Source organism: Solanum verrucosum, unplaced genomic scaffold, assembly GCF_900185275.1.
Source record: "Solanum verrucosum unplaced genomic scaffold, falcon-dt-bn FXZP01000285.1, whole genome shotgun sequence".
Taxonomy (NCBI): domain Eukaryota; kingdom Viridiplantae; phylum Streptophyta; class Magnoliopsida; order Solanales; family Solanaceae; genus Solanum; species Solanum verrucosum.
The window spans coordinates 731,420-745,054 of record NW_026019934.1 but is presented as its reverse complement, the minus strand read 5'-3'; the positions used below and the strand labels follow the sequence as shown (position 1 = coordinate 745,054).

Here is a 13,635-nt window from a genome sequence, read left to right as displayed (position 1 = left end):
TTCCTTTGTTTCAGTTATTGATTTATTATTGTTAGCGTTCTCTTCTTCATTGTTTTCAACATGGCTTATTCACTATTGTAATTCTTTATACACCTATTTTTAATATATGTTTTACCTGAGGGTCTATCAAAAACTATATTACAAGTTATTACATATTACCTAGTGTCATTACCCAAAAACAACAAACACAAAATGCAGACAATAATATGCAGAGAGAGTTAAAGACAGAGTACACAAAAAACTAGTTTAGCTGATAAATATGGCAAAGTGCCTCTTTCAATGCTTTGTATTAGGAGTACTATTTAGAAGTCACTTTGTCCATGGGCAGAACTTCAGTTCACAAGACTTAAAAAAAAGAAAAAGGAGAAAAGAAAACGAAAAACGAAAAACGAAAAATTGAAGTCCAAGCCAGTAACATCAAATGGATAAAGCTTCTGCCAAAATATGTTGAATGCAGAAAGTAATGTGGAGAACTAAGTGAACTCCATGCTTTTCATAGTTTTATTTGAGAAAGAAAAAAGCCATCAAGGGCCTCATTCTTACGCCTCCCATCCTCGAAGAACGGTTGCTCTAGCTACACGGTTAACACCTAAGGTGAAGGCGCCCATTCGGAGATCACAGTTGTGAGTCTTGCACATTTCCTTGACATCTTTAAAACCTCTTGTCATGTATGTCTTCAACTCATCATTCACTTTTTTCTCATCCCACATAAAGCCTTGGATGTTCTAGCATTACAGAATTTATCGAAAAAGTTGATTAGCTAACTGACTAATACGAGCTTTTAGAAGTTTAACATGTTTTTTTAATGCATAACAGAGAAGACAACAGAACAGAAAACATGCAGAGGTATTATACCTGGACCCACTCAAAATAACTGACGGTGACACCACCCGAGTTAGCATAAATATCCGGTAGGATGGTAACTCCTTTCTTAGACAAAATCTGCAGAGGATTAGAGAATTAGTTAATATGCGGCAGTTGTCTTGTGCGTCTCAAATGACTATTCCAGTAGCTTATACGTCATTTTTTAGCTTTTGCTTAGGACACAGACCTTTACCTCTACCTCGTGGAGGTAGAGAGGATGTTTACAGAGGACCCTCAACTCAAGTCCAATAAATCAAGGTAGTTATGAAAAAGAAAAACGCCAAGCAACTAATAAGGAAAGGAAAGAATTATTGCACTAACCTCATCAGCATCTGGATCAGTTGGATGGTTAGCAGCCTCAATAATATATTTGGCTTTAATTTCATTTGCATTATCCCTACAAAGAATAATTCAAAGATATCACAAATATGAAACAAAAAGGCTTCTCGATAACTAGTAATTTTATGCAAAATCATGAAACGTACTTGTTGATTACTCCACCGAGGGCAGCTGGGATAAGAACATCACAGTCTTCTACCAGTATTGAATTTGCATCAATTGGATGTGCATCATGGAAACCTTTAACTCCACGAGTTTCCTTCACGTGTTTGAAAAGGCTTTCTATATCGATTCCCTTCTCATTCTTTATGGCACCTGTTATGTCACTTACTGCTACAACTTTCCCACCTTGCTCATGGATGAGCTTTGCAGCCCAGGAACCAACATTCCCGAATCCCTGAGATGAAGAAAACAGTTATCAAAATTTGCCTGCTCATCCACTGACAACTAAGAACAGAACTTTCTCGACCAACCAATGTGACAGCCTAGGAAGTTGTCGTTGTTTAAAACAAAAATGTGTGCTTTTGTTATGAACTTTATCCATGCTTGGATATCGAATCACCGTAGAAGAAAAGTGAACATTTTGACTGTGCTAACCTGTATAACAAAACGCTGACCAGCAATACTCTTGCCGTGCTCATTAAGCAGAGCTTCTGTAGCAAAGAGAGCACCCCTTCCAGTAGCTGCATCTCTGCCTAGAGATCCACCGAGATCCTGTCATAAAGTATTATATTATACTCCTCCCTTAAGCTCAAATTAACAAATAATTCACCGAAACAGATAATGAAGTCATTTCCTCTACACACTTGTGCATAATCTAAACTAGGATATTTTCGGCATACTTACAATAGGTTTTCCAGTTACCACAGCAGGTGAATAACCATGAAATTTTGAGTACTCATCTAGAATCCATGCCATTGTCTGCGTAAAGCAATTAACAGTCCAGTTAGATGAATGACAGTTTTTTCCATAAACTGAAATGCTAAGCCCATGAAATAATTCTTCCACATACCTGAGGATTTGTTCCCATATCTGGTGCAGGAACATCTGTGTGAATTCCGATTAGGTCATGTATTTTTTGAGTAAATACTCGAGTAAGTCGTTCCAACTCAGAGATACTCAGGTCACTAGGACTACATCCTATGCCTCCTTTAGCCCCACCATATGGTATATTGGCGACTGCTGTCTTCCATGTCATTAGCTGTGCTAATGCATTCACCTCATCTGGATCAACCTACATAAAACACCAATAAATGACCATAAATCATATGCTATTCAATCGACTATATATGTTGCTCGGAACCTCTAAAAATGTCGTTGCACCAGTGTCAAATCCTCCAAAAAAGAGTAACTTTAGGACGACTTGACAGGCGAGGCTGCATCTTTAAGGATCCAAGCAACATAGTCTAAATACTATTTGTGTTACAAACAGAATAATGAGTAATAATCTATCATAGACAAGAAAAACAACCTCTGGATGGTATCTGATTCCGCCTTTCATAGGCCCTCGTGCATTGTCGTGTTGTACCCTGAATCCAACGAAAGATGCCAATGTACCATCATCCTTCGGTATAGTACACTCCACCTATAAGTTAAGCACAAATCAGTCTATTTTTTTCTTAATAAAACAGAAAAAAGACACACGCCAAAAATAAAAGTCTGCTAAGCACAATAATATAACCACCTAAAATACACAAGCCTGATTCTGAAAAAACCAACAGAACTCTCAAAAGCACAACTCAAACTCAAGTATGCTACACAAAGACCAAAATCATGTTGCTTGGACTCTTCAAAAAAGTTAACAGGTGCACATCAGATCCTCCAAAAGAACTGAATTTTAGAATGATCCAACATAACTGCAGCAATATTTTTGAAGAATCCGAGTAACATAGAAAACCAGAACAAACTTCTGTTTAGTTCCCAAATTGGACACACAAACTACAACTTTGCATCAAAGGTTGAAGCCCCTTTTCATCAAAACATAATTAGGCAAAACATGATCCTTAAACCATTTTCAAGATCCTAGCACCCAAATCAAGGGAGGGGGTGCATCTTCAATTTCAAGAACCCCCCTTTTTTACACCCCCAAACAAAAAAGAATCCCTTTTTTACACCCCCCAAAAAAAAAGAACTCCCTTTTGCCCCCAAAAAGATCATTTTTTTATAAAAAAAACAGCAAAAAAGAACTCCCTTTTGCACCCAAACAGATCAAAAAGAAAATCCCTTTTTGCACCCAAAAAGATCAAATTTTCTTCTTCTTGATGAATTCAGACAAAGAAAATAAAGTTACCTTAATTTCTCTGAAAGGGATTAGCAGACTTTGTTCCAACTTTGAGTCTAAACCAAGAAGCCTGGCTGCCAGCTTAAAATTTCTATTAGTTGCTGCTAAAGCATTCATGATTTCTCCAAAAAGAGTACCTAAAAACTATCCAAAAATAACAAAATTAAGGAGAAAAAAAAAATCAAAATCAATCAAAGATTAGATTTTTAACAAGAAAAAAGGGGTCAATCAAGAAGTATTTATACTTGGTTTTCAGCTAGATCTCAGTAGACATAAATATTTATTTAATTTTCCATGTGGAAAAAATGGACAGCTTATTACTACTATAATTTTCAAACATTTGTGTCATCAGCACGTCTTAATCCTTATCCAATTTTTTTTTCTTGCCAAAAAAATTACCTAATAATCAAGAAGTCAATAATCAGAGGCTGCAGCAAATTGATCAAGAAAAAAATATTGAACATGGAGAATTATAATATAATTAGGCTAATATATAGATATGCACATAGTATAGTGTATATAGTTTATAATACTCAATTTGTCAGCATGATTATCTGCCCACCGTCAACTATTAATTTTAAAAAGGTAATACAACATGCACATTGAGTAATGACTCCTCTTCCATTTTTGCATTTTCGAGTCTTTTTCCTTTTCTCCTCTGTAATGATTGACTTTCTTTATAAGAAAGACGTTATCAGTGTAATTTAATTTGTTATAAAAAGAATGATATGTATACAATCTTATTCTTGACTTGTTATAACATATTACTATTTGATATAACAATAATATCTATATATTTGGTTTGGGATCTAAAAAAAGTAATATTTATACCGTCATGTTTCTATTTCTGATAAATATATTATTTTATTATTATGTGAATACTAATTAAATTAAGTTAGTTATAGTTATCTTCTAAAGAATTTGATTGTGTAAACTTTATTTATTTAAATTTTATAGATTGATGATGTATACTTTATAGAATTTTGAATCATATGTTCTTGCTATAGGGCTTATAATATATTATTATTATGTTAACAAACCAAAAGAAAAAGGATTTTTAGTGACATACTCTAAAAAGTTATGGTTAATGTTACCTTTTCTATTTCACTTTATTAAGTGGTCTTTCTTTTTCTTGTTAGATGAATACAAAATAAGATGATGATTATTATTTTTAGTTTCTGGTCAATTTATATTCATGTTAGAAGATTTATTTTGCCATGCCTTAAAAGGAGTGAAGGAAAACTAGTCGTTAATCCTTCTCAAACCTTTGTTATACGAGTTATATAACTAATAATTGATATTTTTGTATTATTATATTAGGTTTTTAGTGAATAGATAAAGTTATCTATTATTGTAGGGCAATTCAAATTTGAGTTTCTAAATGAACCCTACACCAATTGAGTACACAATTTTTAGGTGCAAGTGGAACCTAAATTTGACCCCAAAATAAAGGAGAAGCCATTTCAAACTTGAAGTTTATATGGTTAAGGGGCAATAGAAAGACCATGTTTTTATGTAATAATTTAAAATACAACATGTAAAGGGTAAAGCTAAAAATAAAAAATAAAAGTTCTTTGAGCTTTTTCTTTATTTATCCATTTTCTTATACTAATCTTATTATAATTATCCATATGTATGCTGATAGTGTAAATCTTCTTTATACTATATATGCATTTTAACATATTAATGTGTTTTAGTACGTAACTTGCTAATTTTTTTTTGCTATTTATGAACAATTATTTATTTAAAATTATTTTTTTAAATAGATGACCCGATAATATAGATATATATCATAATCATTCCTACATAGGACAAGAAAAAAAAGCATGTCTTAAGGTAGAACTATACTAATAATATAATAGAAAGCATAAATAAAGGAATTAAGCATTACATATATTTTTGGAAAGTAGAGATAAACATGTTTATGAACTATCAAATCATGAAAACAAGAAATTAACTAATTAATTTGAAAAAAATAATTCGAGACAACCTTAATGTACCTCAAAAAGGAAGAAGAGAAGCCAAATGAATTATGCACTAGATATATGCAATTACTCCTTTTAAGTTCTAAACTCCAATTTGTATCAATTTATATCCATGAAAAAGAATAAACATAGAATCAGATTCAATATAATCCCATCACATTATTAATTCTATGAATGAATAGTGGCCAAAAATATTCACATCATTATATTATTTAATCATAAGATAATAACAACTTATAAATGTTAATTAGTAACGTGATAAAAATAATAATCCCATTAAATATAAGTTATAGTTTAAGTCCTCTTGAGGATCACTTCTTTTTTTGGGTTGGGGGTTGGGGTGGTGCCCTCTTGAAAATAAATTATTCTAAACAAGATGAAGCTACATATATACAATATTAACAACTGGTTCATATGAACCCACTAACTTTTGTTTTTATATATCCTATATTCATATTTAGAAAATTCATTAATTAAATATAAATATTTAATTACGAATCTAGTAATAGTTAATACAAGCTATAGATCCGATAATATTAACTAGCTAAGAAAATTCAGAACCTCATAAATTTTAACACTCCCAATTCTACCTTTAAGGAGTGAAACTAGTGTTTCAAGGCACAAATTTAACCGAATTCAATAACTTTCACCCGCCGTCTAACTTAATTATATTCTACATGAATATGAATATGTGCTCGTGTGTTACATATGACATATTGATACTTATATATATATATATATATATATATATTTAATAATAAACGAATAACATCAGCATCAGTACTATACTATAAAAATTAAATTCATAGAAGAATCTAGGGTTTCATCATCATATTCCATTAACACCCAAAAATAAAAATTGTTTCATAAAGAGGGAAAAATAAAAAGAATAATATCCCTATCAAACGCGGAACCAAATATCCTTTTGTCCTCACGAATAACACTAATATTATGTGAATCCGATTCAATTCCCATATATGTTTCACTTTTTTTATAAATATTAGCTATACTTTGTTCATATAGAATTTTCCTTATTATTAGTAATCTAATGCAAAATAGTTAATTCCAGCCCTATGAGCATGTTCACATTATCGATCTCAAATTTGAATTAAGGAAAAGAATTGTCGAAGGTCAATTAGAAGCTACAAATATCTTACAATTACAATGACGTTGTTGTTGTTGATATTGGTTACGTTGTTCTTATAACATGTCTGATTTGATATAACTATGTAAATTTTTACCGTACCAAATCGTATAAATTACCATAGCTAAGTAATTTCATGAGGTGAGCATGCATGTTAACGACAAACTAAACAATTAATATATGAATTTAATCATCCCCAACAAATAATAAGCAAAACATAAGAAAAATATGAAATTAAAAAAGAAAAAATTACCTTAAAAAAATTAGAGCTTGAAATTGATTTGAGAGTTCTTGTTTTTCAACCTCACAAAATTGCTTGTAATCACAAATTCACAAAAAAAAAAAAAGATTATAAAACCTAAGGTACCAAATATAAATAGCTATTACAATTGGAAAAAAGATAACGAATCTCAATTCTAACCAAGAAAGGAACAAATAAAACAAGGAAAATAAGGAAAAGTCCTTATTCGAAAAGGAAAATAAGGAAAAGTCCTTATTCGAAAAGGAAAATAATCATCGAACGTAAAAGTTTATCATAAAAGGGAACTAAATATCTATCCCTTCTTGGAAATAAATTATAAACAAATAGTGACTACAAAAAAAAATAAAAATGAAAATTTGGTCGTTAAAAGTCTTAATCCAATCGTTAATTATTGGAATATTTTTTTTCACTATAAATATATTTATAACGACTGAATTCATCTACCTTCGTTAAAAAAATGATTAAAAGTTGAGTTTTAATTTTTAATTTTTATTTTAATTTTTTTGTGCACCTATTGTACGTGACATTGCTTTAAAAATACACCATTCACAATCAGAAGGGTCACCAATAATGAAGAAGTGTCCCTTGAACAGAATATAGTTCTTCTAAGTATCGGAGAGTTTATTTTTTTTATTTCTTCTTTTAACTCCTTTTTAGTTTTATAACGTTTATGCTAATGAAGTCAAAAAGTTAAGAAAAAAAATAATATGAGCTTTCATTATGAGTGGTTCTCATTCGATTTTTTTTTTTTTTAATGTCAGATCTTTTGCATATAGTTTTATCTTGCATTTCTGTAATAGGCCTATTGAACCCCTGATTTCTTGGGTGGGAGATAGAAGCACAACTACAGTCTCGACCGAACGTAATATTTTTCTCAAAGTATATATTATTAAATATGTATAAAATAATAAGTTTAAAATCCAATTATTGATATTTGAAGTAGTCATTTTAAAATGAGCAACTTTCACATATAGCAAACACAAAAATCATATTTGTATGTTATAACTATAGTTTGCATAATTGCGCTCCATAGAAAACATAAATATGTATATTTCGCTATACATATACAAAAGAAAACAGTTATATAATTTCGCTATACTATACAAAAGAAAGCAGTTGTATAATCTGCTTTGGTATACACATACAAAAGATCAATTGTATAATCTGTGTTTGTATAAAGCGAGAAAGAGAGAAAGACAAAAGAAAACTTGGCACGAGAAGATCATATTTGTATAATCATAAGTGTATAAGACGAAAATATATGCATTTGTATATACAATTTTCTCTTGCTTTATACAAACACAAACACAATGTATACATTTGTGTTTGTATAAAGTGAGAGAGGCGAGTGAGCGAGCGAGATCTGGGAGAGTGGCGAGCGAGATTTGGGAGAGCGGTGAGCGAGATCTGGGAGAGGGGAACAAAAATATATGTATATATACAATTTTCTCTCGCTTTATACAAACACAAGCACATTTTATACATTTGCGTTTTGTATAAAGTGAGAGAGGCGAGTGAGCGAGCGAGATATGGGAGAGTGGCGAGCGAGATCAGGGAGAGGGGAGAGAGGGGAACGAAAATATATGTATATATACAATTTTCTCTCGCTTTATACAAACACAAACACATTTTATACATTTGTGTTTGTATAAAAAGCGAGAGAGGCGAGGGAGAGAACGAGAGTGGCGAGCGAGATTCACCAGGAGAGAGGCGAAATAGCAACAGTTTGCTATGGGGTACAATTAAATCAAACTATATTTATAGCATTTAATTTAAATTAATAGTTTGTTATTATATACAATTTTCCCTTTTAAAATTTAGAATACATAAAATTAAAATTTTGACTCCGCCTCTGAACACAAAGATAACTTCTACTTGAAAAAAGGCTTTCTTTTTATGTGATAGAAAACAAAGTTTAACATAAACCACCCACCTCAATAATGAGAAGAAGGTATTATATTCGGAAATTTGGTGCACATTTATGTATGTGTTAGATAGTAAAACAAAAACATATGTTTTAGGCCAATCAGAAGATGGGGATGTGACGAAAGATGAAAAAGATAGTTCCAATGGGAAGGGAATCTTGAGATGGAAATCCTCCTCAGAATCTATTAGATTTCATAAAACAGCACATTATCCAATGAAGATTCCTTTTTCCATTGGTTTTGGAGGTTGATTTTGTGCTACTCTAATGTTTTTTTAGCATTTGATAATACCCCACATCTAGAGCAGAATTTATTCCCATTTTGTGTTAATGTAATATTAACAATGTATTACGAGGATTCATCATGAATTAACAAATTTTACATTGATTGTTAGTGCACCGCAACCTTCCTCCTTTATCAGGATTTGGAACAAATTTAGTGTACCGCAACCTTCCTCCTTTATCAGGATTTGGGACAAGTAATGTGGAATGATGAAATAGAGAGGCTATCCCTCTAGGGTGAGTCTCCATACACCTCACTCTCCCTAGATCCCATTTGTTGGACTATACTGGATATGTTGTTTTGCACACATCTTGCCAATTGAACCGATACCTGCCGTCTCCTATAGGTAATCTGTCCACCAAGGCTTAGACAAATGAGAAAAAACCACCTATCTTTTTAGTGAATCCGTTGGGACTTGAACCTGAAGTAACATGATTCTCCTTCCACTTAATTGACCATTATAGGCCACAACCTCGGGTGCTTTTGAGAACTAATTAAATGGAAAATGCAATTTAGGGACTAGCAACTTATATTTCAATCTTGCTGGTTAAAGATGAATATGAACAAGTTGTAGAACATAAAAAAAATTTGATTGTGAAAATTTACATACAGAAACTATTATAGACTATACTATAAGAAACATGAATAAAAGTTAACAGTGAGCAAATTTACAGACAGAAAAAGTGGCATCTTCAGTAAGTGATCACTTTGTTGCAGATGCTTTAGCTAAGATCAACTTGTAACTTGATTGACATGTATAACAGTGTAAGAATGGCACCTTGTGGAAATGGAGCATATCTAGCAACATTGGATCCGACCCACACAGCAATAACCACCAACGCGACTACGCTACTGCTTGTTTTGCCACAAAGCCAACTTGCAAAAGAAAGGCATAATGTAAGTAGAACACCACCTCTGCCTCCCAAAATCCATGCAACTAGGTAACCAATCTTGTATCCGGAGTCCAGCTTTCGATCAAGCAAGGCCATGAGGCTACTAAATGTCAAAGATAGACGAATACCTATGGTGTACATTAGGAATAAAGAGAGGAAGGCAGATCTGAGCACTTCCGCGAATGGACCTCTTTCTTCATCTAGAGTTTCTTCTTCAGACTCCTTGACTTCATCATAATAAGAAGAGAAGTTTTCCCCTGTATGATACCTTTCCCAGTATCTCTCTTTTTGCATTTTTCGTCTGAGATCAGCCCACCTATAGGTCCTTATGCCATCGGCATATTCAAAGTCGTCTTCCCAATATCCCCCTGAAGGCCTGTCAGTATAATCCTGATGTCGAAGCACCTGATCATACTGATTTCTTGATGATTCATTAGATAATACCTGACAAAGCCAGACTCAGCCTTTATTACACAAAAACTGTCATGAAAGCAAAAGTATTAACATTTGAGACAACTAGCAGTGTCAAGTTCAAAAAATATATAGTTAAGAGAAAAAAATACAATGTTAAGTTTAATGCATAGATGTAAATGCCATATTTTTTAAACAAGTTGTATCTAGGAAAACACGTGTAACTTTTATTTTTACAACCAAATATTCTATAAGGGTTGTTCTTATAATATACATGTATAAATCATGTAGCAATAGTAGTAAGCAACAGTTTATCCGCTAGGTGGCCTCTAGACAAAAAATCATCAATCACTTGGTGCATTAGTTTACACTCCAGTTTAGGAAAAAGAGTTAACAGAGTATCGACCTTTGAGACCAATTCAATTTCCAGATATTTTCTTCCATATCCAAGCAATGAAAAACGCAATACGACAAAGAGAATACAAAAAAAATAGTTGATCTGTGATCATTTGAGTGATCATTTGAGTGTTGTCAAAGGTGCGCTTAAGCCATGGCCCATGAAGTGGCACAAAACATGTTAGTGTTTCGCTTCACTTAGCGGGTGCTTCAGCGTCATTTTAACTTTTAAGTCTCTATGACATATTTTTCCTCTGCCAATAAGCTAATCCTAAAGAGGCGACAATAAACATTTGATAATTCGCTTTCTCATAATTTCTTTGTCCATATATTTATAATTATTAATCTTGGACTACTCAGACATATTTGTATTTTTCTCCATTTGCGGCTTTCTTTATTAAAGCACACACTTTAATTGAGTTTTGCGCTTAAAGCCCCAATGGACCTTAGACCTTTTTTTACACTTTTTGCCTTTGATAACAGTAACTGCAATAGCTCACTATTGTGTGATAAACGCGTAACTGAAGCTATTACTTTGCCAGCAATATAATAGATACAAACTTCTTCCTTTTAAGCTATTTCTTAGGGTGCTTGTGATACCTAGTATCAGGAAAACTTTTAGAAACTATTGTGAGATACTATATTAACATGAATTGCTACATCAATCTCCTGCAGCGTTCCAAAGTTGATCATATCAGCATAGAGACTAGAAGTTACAGAACCAGTGGCTGGAAATTGACAGTTTTAAAGCAGAGACATGACTATGTACAATTCAAATTATGTATCCATCTCTCGGTGTGTGTGTGAGTAAGAGAGAGAGAGAGAGAGAGGGAAGGAAGAAGAGCATTACAGAAATATGTATAAACGGGAATGCTATGCAAGAATATTAGTATAAAAGATACCTCCACTTCCATTTTCCCCCTCTCCTACTCACCCCGTCCCCAGGCAAAGGTGCCAACCCACCTTTCTCACTCTCAAGAGGGTTTAAATGACAGTGTCAAAATACACAACAGCTTAAATATGAATTCTAAGTTCAATAAATAAGAGATAAATATACTGAAAGCCAAGAAGGAGTGACTCACATCATATGCATGATGGATTTTCTTGAAAACCTCATCAGCTCCTGAATCCTTGCTAACATCAGGATGATACTGCATTTATGATGTAAGAACAATTATTTTGAGAATGAGAGTCAGTAACTTTTGAACTGGAAATTGATAGTATAAGACAAAGCTTTTCAAAAAAAGAAGATCACAAATGCAGGAAAGGGAAGAGGGATTTCTTCACATCATTCGGAAAGAAACATGCACACTACCTTACCCGGAAAAGTTCCAATCTTTTAGAGAAGAACATTGTACTTGAGAACAGCATTGAAATGTAACCATACAAGAAGGCAATCCTTTTGTAAGCCAACAGAAGTTCAAGACAATAGAGCCAACCATATTGACAACAGACATGAAATATAATAATTCATGCCTTTTTACCCTGAACAAAAAAATTCCATAGCTCCACAATCTTAAAAAGATATTTTGGCAGATAAGCAGGACAAAGCAACAACCACTATAACCTCATAGGACTGTTTGTCAATGGCAAACTCTGTTCGGAAGGAGGAGAAAAAGGTAGGCATTGGTTGAGGTGATATATTGTTCTTCTCCTCCTCTTGTTTGTATGACAGGTCAGGAAGTAACTGAAATACATCCTACTTTCTATCTCATTCCATATTATATGTGAAACCTTCACGTTGTTTATTACTCCCTCCGTCTCAATTAAGTGTTTTACTTTCCTTTTTGGTTTGTCACAAAAAGAGTGTCTCTTTCAATATTAGAAAGTTCTTTCAATTCCAACATTCTACATGGTAAGTTTAAGACCACAACATTTTAAGGACTACACACATCTTTAATTTAAGACCACAACATTCAAAAGTCTTCCTTTGTTTCTTAAAATCCCGTGCCTAGTCAAACTAAGACACTTAAATTGAGACGGAGGGCGTACCACATTTCTGCTTCAGAAGTTTCTCATAATGATAATGCTTTACCCAATTAAAGTATGAAGCACTTCATCTCAAATTCTCACTCACCGTTGCCTTAAATAATTCTCAGTTACAATCTTTTCTAAAAAGAAGAACTAGAATGATACATCAATTAAATTATTATTATTTTCATTATTTCGTTAGGTAACTAATCAGTATTGTCAAACAACAAAGGCAATTAAATAAAGCAACAAAAATTGCTAGTCAGGTATCCAAAAGCCAAAGGTTCAATTGTGTTATAATATCCAATAACTGCCTAAAATGCCTTCTCCTTTCCTCCTCCTTGTATATTTCTATGAAACATCTATGCCAAAAGGGTCTGATGGTACCTTGAGAGCAAGAAGACGATAGGCCTTTTTTATATCAACAGAAGAAGCATTGTGTGGAACACCAAGCACACAATAGTGGCTCTGCTGCCCGCCACCAATAGCAGATGCTGAAACTTGGGTACGAGGGTGAAAAATACCTATGCGTTTGTTAGGCCATGCCCATGGTCCAAAAGATAAGTTCTGGTTGGAGCTACCACCTTTATCAATAGAAGTGGGAGCCAAAAAGAGATAGGTCTGCATGTTATGGACTGCTCTTATTTAATCTTCCATTGCTACCTTGAGTTCTGCAATACCTGCGGAAATGGAAAAATACAAAATACTCAATAAAAGAACACTTCTATGAGCATCATATTGGATAAATTGTTTACATCATATTTCCTTACAAATATTCATTCTTTATCTTACAACTAGCATAAGGGTATGTTAAGAATGCTTGTGAGATTCACAAAGTGATCATTTTTAGCGTCTCGGGCAAAAATCCTCAGCTACGGCTTA

The 13,635-nt window shown here is 33.0% G+C and overlaps 2 protein-coding genes across 4 annotated transcripts; both read right to left on the bottom strand.

The window, feature by feature from the left end:
• Positions 1-245: 245 nt before the first annotated feature.
• On the bottom strand, positions 246-5,546 carry LOC125834135 (glutamate dehydrogenase). 3 transcript variants are annotated; one of them, XM_049513335.1, is made up of 10 exons: positions 5,475-5,546; positions 3,494-3,621; positions 2,675-2,788; positions 2,216-2,437; positions 2,050-2,124; positions 1,801-1,917; positions 1,350-1,600; positions 1,186-1,261; positions 856-942; positions 246-725 (listed from the first exon to the last, which is right to left on the bottom strand). In XM_049513335.1, the coding sequence occupies exons 2-10, from the start codon at positions 3,599-3,601 to the stop codon at positions 540-542; spliced, it is 1,236 nt and encodes a 411-aa protein (XP_049369292.1). In that variant the 5' UTR covers positions 3,602-3,621; positions 5,475-5,546; the 3' UTR covers positions 246-539. The 3 variants fall into 3 exon arrangements, with proteins under 3 accessions (XP_049369292.1, XP_049369299.1, XP_049369283.1); XM_049513342.1 differs by having other exon boundaries at positions 5,485-5,540; XM_049513326.1 differs by lacking the exon at positions 5,475-5,546 and having other exon boundaries at positions 3,494-3,696.
• Positions 5,547-9,664: 4,118 nt separating this feature from the next.
• Positions 9,665-13,433, bottom strand: LOC125834679 (uncharacterized). The gene is made up of 3 exons (XM_049513819.1): positions 13,141-13,433; positions 11,865-11,933; positions 9,665-10,419 (listed from the first exon to the last, which is right to left on the bottom strand). The coding sequence occupies exons 1-3, from the start codon at positions 13,378-13,380 to the stop codon at positions 9,805-9,807; spliced, it is 924 nt and encodes a 307-aa protein (XP_049369776.1). The 5' UTR covers positions 13,381-13,433; the 3' UTR covers positions 9,665-9,804.
• Positions 13,434-13,635: the final 202 nt, after the last annotated feature.

Coding starts and splice junctions, on each gene's coding strand:
- LOC125834135 (XM_049513335.1), bottom strand. CDS start 3,601: ATGAATGCTTTAGCAGCAACTAATAGAAATTTTAAGCTGGCAGCCAGG. Junction 2,438..2,674: donor GAATCAGATACCATCCAGAG/GTTGTTTTTCTT, acceptor TGTTTTATGTAG/GTTGATCCAGATGAGGTGAA. Junction 1,918..2,049: donor TGGTAACTGGAAAACCTATT/GTAAGTATGCCG, acceptor ACTTTATGACAG/GATCTCGGTGGATCTCTAGG.
- LOC125834679 (XM_049513819.1), bottom strand. CDS start 13,380: ATGCAGACCTATCTCTTTTTGGCTCCCACTTCTATTGATAAAGGTGGT. Junction 11,934..13,140: donor ATCGTCTTCTTGCTCTCAAG/GTACCATCAGAC, acceptor TCATAAATGCAG/TATCATCCTGATGTTAGCAA. Junction 10,420..11,864: donor AAATCCATCATGCATATGAT/GTGAGTCACTCC, acceptor TGGCTTTGTCAG/GTATTATCTAATGAATCATC.